Genomic DNA, 7,694 nt, shown 5'->3' with positions numbered 1-7,694 from the left:
TTAAAATTCAATGTAAATATACTATTACATAATTACTGAACCTTTATAGTTAAATACTTTTGTATCCTGACTAATGGATATAAAATCGGACTAATCGTCTGGCAGTCCGATTTGATAAAATCGGAAATCTAAAATCCAAATTTTTGGATATGTGGACTCACTACATAAAGACCTATATAACCCTGAAATCTTAAAACTATCGATTCGGCTGTGTGTAATTTAATACTGTGATGTAATCGAACGAATGGAAGTTTAACAGAAACACTCTATACGAATACAAATTTGAAATTTTGTCCTATTTGATGTTGTTAGTTCTTGAGTTTATCGATTAAGAAAAAATTATTTATAATGGTTTGCTTCTTCCGATTTTATTCGCAATATAAAAATAAACTTACACGTTTCATTATAAATGAACCTTCCTATATTAACTTGAAAGATCAAATACAAAGTAAATAAAATTTGTAAACAGAAATGATGCTGAACTTGTGAAGCATCCGAACAGAACCGGAAGTATGCAAAACTTTATTGATTTCGTTCTAATACGAAATGATGCTTTGACAGATTACAACGCGCATGTGGCACTTTTATACCGCTATATTTGTTTTTTGTATTTATTTTCAACTTTTAATTTGTATTCGTTAGGTTGAGGCATTGTTAAGCAGTAAATACACACACATATATACACAGCATTCATGCAAAGTAACTATGCTGTATGCCTAAATGCATAATTATGCAAAAATTCTGTATTAGTTTCTTTTTTTTGCGTATTTGCCACAAATGCGTTTTTTAAAAAGATTCATTTCATATAAATACACGTTCTTTTTGTACTTCAACAATTAGTTTAACTGGAGGATTTAACGCGAAATTAACTCAAACGCTGATTATTATAGGAAAACGTCTGTAAAGTCTAAAACGAAATCGTCATAGAAAATTTTCAAGCCATCACGTCAGAGACAAGCTTCGCGTTAGTCGAGCGTGAAATAAGTACATGAGTTTGTCAAATATTCACGTTTCTAATTCAGTTTTTATTTCAAACGACAGCCGGCATTTTAACAATCGCAGCAATAATAAGTGAAAAATACTATATACAATATATGTACATAAGTATCAGTAGTTTGAAAATAAACGGAAATTTTCTTTACGCAATTTATCAGTGAATTTATTTGAGAAGCGTTTAATTCGATTTGATTACATTGTAGTGATATTTCCCACGCTAATCTAATGGATAAAATAAAATATCGGGTAAATTTAATTTAATAATAAAGTGAATGTTTAAATTTAAATAATTGAAATTTATTTAATACTTAATATACAAATATAAGAGGACTACAAGGATATAAATATTCTTTAAAAGAAGTATTCTTTTGAAAATAAAAAGTCAATAAGTGTGGCAATTAAGTTAAAAAGAGGCGAGGCTGACCATATACGAATAAAATGTGATTAAGTTTTCGTAATGAAGCATTTAAGTTGAATTGTACTTTGTCTCAGATATACTAAAGCCGTTTATTGTTTAATAAATCTGTGAATATTTAAGGAAAATTTTGATGGGGGCTTTTTAGAGGGGTTAGGGTCAAATGAGGCCCTTAATTATAAAGTATACGAGCATATTAAACATAATTATAAACTAAAAAGTGAAAGGTAAAATAATGGACCGATGGTAACTATTTTTAATAAGCTTCGTCTACGGTACCATAAAAGATCGTGTGCCAAATTTCATTGAATTATCTCCAAAATTGCGACCTGTAGTTTGATTACCAGGTTTACAAGCTCTATTCGGGGTTCAGTTGTATGGGGGCTAGGTGAAATAATGTACCGATGTTAATCATTTTCCATAGGCTTCGTCTACGGTATAATAGATGATCATGTGCAAATTTCATTGAATTATCTCCAAAATTGCGACCTGTAGTTTGATTACAATGTTTACAAGCCCTATTCGAGGGTACAGTTGTATGGGGGCTAAGTGAAATAATAGACCGATCTTAACCATTTTCAAAAGGTTTCGTCCCTGGGATCATGTACTAAATTTCATTCAATTATCTTCAAAAATGAGACCTATAGTTTGATTACAAGGTTTACATGGACGTACAGACGGACGGACATAGCTAAATCGACTCAGAAAATGATTCCGAACCGATTGGTATACTTTAAGATGGGTATAGGACCAATATTATTGTGCGTTGCAAACATCAGCCCAAACCCAATATACCCTTCCCACTAAAGTGGTGTAGGGTATAAAAACGAAAAGGTACAAAAAATATTCCATCCACCATCCAAAAAAATGGGAGGGTATATTGATTTTGTCATTCCGTTTGTAACACATCGAAATATTTGTTATGGAACCACAAAAGTATATATGAAAAATTCTAAAAAGGGGCCACACGGAAAGAGCTAGACAGTTGAAATTTTCAATTAATATTCTGTATTACTATGGTTTTTATAAACAAACACAACATTTACTTTATCAAAATGTATGTTGTTGTTATATCTTTCTTTTCATACACAAGAAATCTAATTGTTTTTCAATTGCAAAGATTGCCATAGAGTTTAGCTTATATTTCAGTTATTTACTGACCGATTTTAGTGATTTTAAATAAAAAACTTCTTGAAAGCATAACTGACTGAATGGTTGAAGAATTGGGACCCAAAGATATCTGGAGTCTTAAAAAAATTAATTTAAGCAAACGTACAGACGGACCAACAGATAGCGGATAGACAAAGCTTAATCGACTCCTATAAGGACTCGGAATATATATATTATATATATTATATATTATAGTGTAAAAGTGTACGCTTAGACGAGGAACGCTCTTATCCCCAAAAGAATCCCTAAAATCACTTGGTTTTTCTAATACCGGCTTTGCTTTAATAAATAGACTCTTTGAAATCCTTCGCCTTGTATGGTAGACTTCTACTAAAATAAAACTTATTGTTGAACAATTATACAAAGAGGTCAGCATGCATTGGAATAACCGTTGTTCTAATAACTAGTAATGTAGGACTATAATTTTTTATAATTGTTCAACAATAAAATTTATTTTAGTAGAAGTCTACCAGAAGTAGGACATTCTACATTCTACCAATAGATCAAGCAAGGCTTTACTCAAGTAAATCTACTGCCCTCAAACTTATTTAACTATACGACTTCATTACCCCGCAAAGCGACTTTGAAGTCGGGCAGGATATATCTGGTTTTGGATGGGATAAGTATTTTCAACCATCTTTCTAACAGGTTGAAATATTTGCAGTAATGTCAACCTGTAGAACATTAAATGATCAATATTCAGGACAATATAGGAATTTTTGTTGACAGCCAAATGGAACTTATTATATTAAACTCTTTGTCAGACAATGCAAATAGGATTTTCCAGACTTAAATTTTCTTTATTGCCTGCGCACTATGGCAATAAACAACCGAAAGAAAGCTGTTTTCAGTAACAACTCTGTTGGGATCTATCAAATCAATTATGCTCAAGTTCATTTCTCAAATTTCTGAAAATAGATGGATTAGTATGGATGCATGTAATATTAGGTTATCTGGTTCGAAACTGAATAACCTGCAGAAATGTTTCAAGTGACATCTAAAGGTCATATATGAAAATACATACATACATATCCCAGCAGTTCGACGGGACAGTCCCGAACTGACCACTTAACCTACCATTAGTGGTGGCCCCTAATTACCTGACTACCCAGGTGACCAACCATTTTAACATGGGCTTGTCCTACAAGGAAGTCAATCATCACTCTACACCCTACAAAGAGACAGTCAAAAGACGGTCAAAAAGTATCAAATCATAGTAATCTCCAAATATAAATTTGAGTCAACCAGATGGTGACATATTAGTAGAAAGTATAAATCATTTCTTCAAAAGATGGGTAAAATATCTACTGTCGGAAGTTTAATAAAACGATAACAACTTTTAAGAGTCTAATCTCTAGATTACTTGGAGACAGTAAATAGACGATTGCCTCCGCTCTCGCTTACAAAGGGGACACTTAAGTGACGACTGTCTTCATTTTCGATTACAAAGAGTTTATTTGTGACGAAAGACCAAAAACATACGAATTGGAGTCTGCCAGGTGGTAAGATATTAATGGAACTAAAATTTAAAAATTTCAAGTGTCTACTCTCTAAAATACTGTGGGACAATGTGACGATGGTGGCATATTAGTAGAAAGTAATAATTATTTCACGAAAAGATGGGTGAAATAACTACTTTCGGAAGTACTTTAAGACAGTAAAGAGATGACTGTCTCCGCTCCCGCTTACAAAGAGGACATTAAAGAGACGACGGTCTTCATTTTCTATTACAAAGGGTACATTCGTGACGAATGACCCAAAACATACGAATTACAATCATCCGGGTGGTTAACTATTAGTGGAAATTACAATCTTTTTCGTAAGCATTGACTCTTTGTCAAACTGCTGGGATGTATGTAGGTACATTAAAAATAATGACTTAAATTTTGTATGGAAATTTTATTGACATTTTATGAATGACAAACAAAGTAAATAATTTCAACTTAATTCAAACTTAAGTTTTTGTAGGATACCTTAGCTGAAATAATAAAATTCATGTTAAAACACTTTATCATACACATTTCAATTACATATAAGGTCAAGAATTCAGAAGTTATATTGTTAACAACAAAACATTTTATTTATTTCTTCCAAAAATGTTTTTTCAATTGTTTTTCTTTAGCTTATAGCCGGCTTTTTGTTGACATTCACACTGTTGCTGAAAACATGTCACTGTCAGCAAAACACACTCTTCAATCAATCACCATTCCAACGACAATCGCCGTTTCAACGTCAACAACTGCGCCAACGTCAGCAATTACAACAGCAACAACCGCAACAACTCTTTCCCAATGCACTAAACACACTAAATCCACTCAATACACTTCAACCCATTTCAACGATATTACCACAAGTAAGTGGAAATGATTTGTTTCTTAACTTTAATTAATTAAAATTATTTTATAGAACATTTACAATCGTAATTATAATCAACTGAATCCTCAGAATTTTGTACCAATAACGGCATATCAGAATGAATTAAATTATGATGGCAGTTTCTCTTATGGCTATTCTGCTGGTGATGGTACTACGGCACAGGCACAGGGTTATGTTAAGAATTTGGGCTTAGGAGAAGCAGTTGAGGCTCAAGTTGTTCAAGGTTCATATTCCTATACATCGCCGGAAGGTACACCTATAACGGTACGCTATATAGCTGATGAAAATGGTGAGTTAAGTTTATCGGTTAACCAGCTAGACACAGATATAAAAACATAAATTTACATTATAGGCTTTCGTGCCGAAGGAGCTCACATACCAACACCACCACCCATACCAGATGCTATTGCAAAATCTCTTCAGTACACTGCCAGTTTACAGAATCCGTATCAACAGGACTATAGTCCAAATATAAATCCCTATCAAACACCTTTTCGACAGTATCCCAATAATTTAAGACCAGGACAAGGACAACTTACGCCACTTCAACTACAGCAACAACAACGTTTCCTACAGCAGCAACAGAATTCTGGTCAATATACACCTGATAATCAGTTCGGTTTCTCTCCACAGTCCTCCCTGACAGGGAGTACACCATTTGGACAGGGAAGCCCAAATCAATTCGGTAATAATTTGCAACCGCAAGGAAATTTCCTACCGCAACAGCAAAATCTTACACAGCAACAGCAGCAAAACCGTCAGCATCAGTTAAATAATCAGCAGCATCAACAAAATGATCAGCAGCAACAACAACAATTAGCCACACAGGAACTTCGAGCACGACCCAATCAATTGGTTAATACCTTTGGCTACAATCCCTATCGCCGATATAAGAAATCAGCGACAAAATCTTTAATTACAGAGGAGCATTAATACAACACGATACATAATTGTTCATATTTTCTCTATAAAATTCATGAAAAAATAAGAAGATTGTTTTGACCAACAACTTCTTGCAAAAAAATATATATATAAATATTTTAATATTCTAATATTTGTTACATAAAATATAAGAAATTAAATTGAATGCATGAAATACATGTACTGAAAATCCCAAGTAAAGTGTTGTCTATCTTAAGGCGTTCTCATACAAATTTATTAAATTAAAATACAGAGTAACTTAAAAAATAGTCACGAAATTCCATACCGAAACACAAAGCTAAAAATATTGTTCAATAACTATTTTGTGAGTAGTAAGGAGCGTACAGTCAGTCCTCTAAGAAGGGATTTTTGAAAAATCTTATGTCTAATTTCATAACTTTACTCTTATTTTATGCCATCAATTAGCGTTAAAGTAATTTTCTGATGAGAACCCTCAGGATGGGCTATTTACAGATCCTCATAAAATTTTGTAAAGTGATTTTGCTTCACACAGTATTTCTTTATGACGAATTCTATCGCTATACTGTTTTAAAGCCAACAAAAAGAGTTTTTTTAGTTTAGAGATTTTAACTCATATGAAACCTATTTAAAACAGTAATTTTAGACATTTTCAGTACCTAACAAAAAATAAATATATAAAATATTTTGGTAAAAGTTCAACCATCTAGCTCTTTCCGTTCAAACTCGATCAGTTTTTGAAAGACAGACGGATGGACTTGGCTAGATTGACATAGAAATTAATTAGTACCCAGTTTTTATATACTTTTATGGTCTATGACCAATATTTTGATGTGTTAGAAAAGGAATGTGGGCATAAGTATCATAATAATTATATTAGTTTATGGTTTAGTTTAAAACTTACATTTTTTTCTTGTACCAGCACTCAGGTAATGACCCCTACTCATGCAGTACATTACGCTGGAACTAGAAAAATAAGTTGTTGGAAGGAGGATAGAGGGAGTAGTGTTAGTGGACATTTGCTTTTAATCTTTTCTCATCAAAAGTGGTGTGGAATACTTTTGCAGAAAGTTTGTTCCATATACGATCAGTGGGGCTGAGGAATGAATTTAAATGTATTGTAATATGGTCCACAAATGGGTGTGTTCTTGATGAAAGTCGTGTGCTGCGTATAAATATATAGTTATCGAGAACGAGTTTACTAATTTTAATGGAACAGTTTTGTTGCAACGGTGCTTCGGTAAATCAATAAAGTTGGATACCCTACTATCGCCGAAAGGTACCTTGAAACCGTCTATCAACAGCAGTGTTGATAGAGGATGTCATTATGTGGGATCCAGCAAAAATATATTCCCCTGGAATCACACAAAACACCAATTTCACGCAATGCATTATAATCTAATTCAGACTACTTCAAGATAGGCCATGTAGTATCCTCTAAAACCTCTATCAATAATCACATAAACGGCCATATTTTATTATTATATAATGATATTGTGATGAAATTTCTAAAGAATGTATTTAAGGTATGTGTTTATAAATCAGCCCGCAAAATTCTTTCGATATAGGTAAATTATTGGTCATACGTAACATATAAATTTCACTTTCGAAAAAAATATCATTAACAAGTAAGAGTGCTATATTCGCCTGAGCCGAATCTAAAATACCCTCCACCAACAGCTTTTATTTCAATACTTTTATAATTGATCAAATATTTGTGGAAACAAGTTTTCTCATGGTTAAAGCGTTTTTAGAGGCTGGACTTAGTCTACGACCAATTATAGACCGGTCGTAAAAGATTATTTAAGCTAAATTTCTGTACATAAAAGTTATATTT

General features: G+C 32.7%; 1 protein-coding gene across 1 annotated transcript; it reads left to right on the top strand.

Moving 5' to 3' along the window:
• The first annotated feature begins 853 nt into the window (after nt 1–853).
• On the top strand, nt 854–6,074 carry LOC111689160 (signal transducer and activator of transcription C). Its single transcript, XM_023451658.2, has 4 exons — nt 854–1,242; nt 4,704–4,934; nt 4,988–5,246; nt 5,310–6,074. The coding sequence occupies exons 1-4, from the start codon at nt 1,222–1,224 to the stop codon at nt 5,888–5,890; spliced, it is 1,092 nt and encodes a 363-aa protein (XP_023307426.2). The 5' UTR covers nt 854–1,221; the 3' UTR covers nt 5,891–6,074.
• Nucleotides 6,075–7,694: the final 1,620 nt, after the last annotated feature.

Source organism: Lucilia cuprina, chromosome 6 (genome assembly GCF_022045245.1).
Source record: "Lucilia cuprina isolate Lc7/37 chromosome 6, ASM2204524v1, whole genome shotgun sequence".
Taxonomy (NCBI): domain Eukaryota; kingdom Metazoa; phylum Arthropoda; class Insecta; order Diptera; family Calliphoridae; genus Lucilia; species Lucilia cuprina.
This window is presented reverse-complemented; position numbering and strand designations above follow the sequence as displayed.

What these genes read in the sequence shown, in the direction of transcription:
- LOC111689160 (XM_023451658.2), top strand. Translation starts at nt 1,222, where the DNA reads ATGGATAAAATAAAATATCGG. An exon ending in TGGATAAAATAAAATATCGG is followed by an intron (nt 1,243 to 4,703) that starts GTAAATTTAATT and finishes GTTTTTCTTTAG; the next exon opens with CTTATAGCCGGCTTTTTGTT. An exon ending in CTATATAGCTGATGAAAATG is followed by an intron (nt 5,247 to 5,309) that starts GTGAGTTAAGTT and finishes TTTACATTATAG; the next exon opens with GCTTTCGTGCCGAAGGAGCT.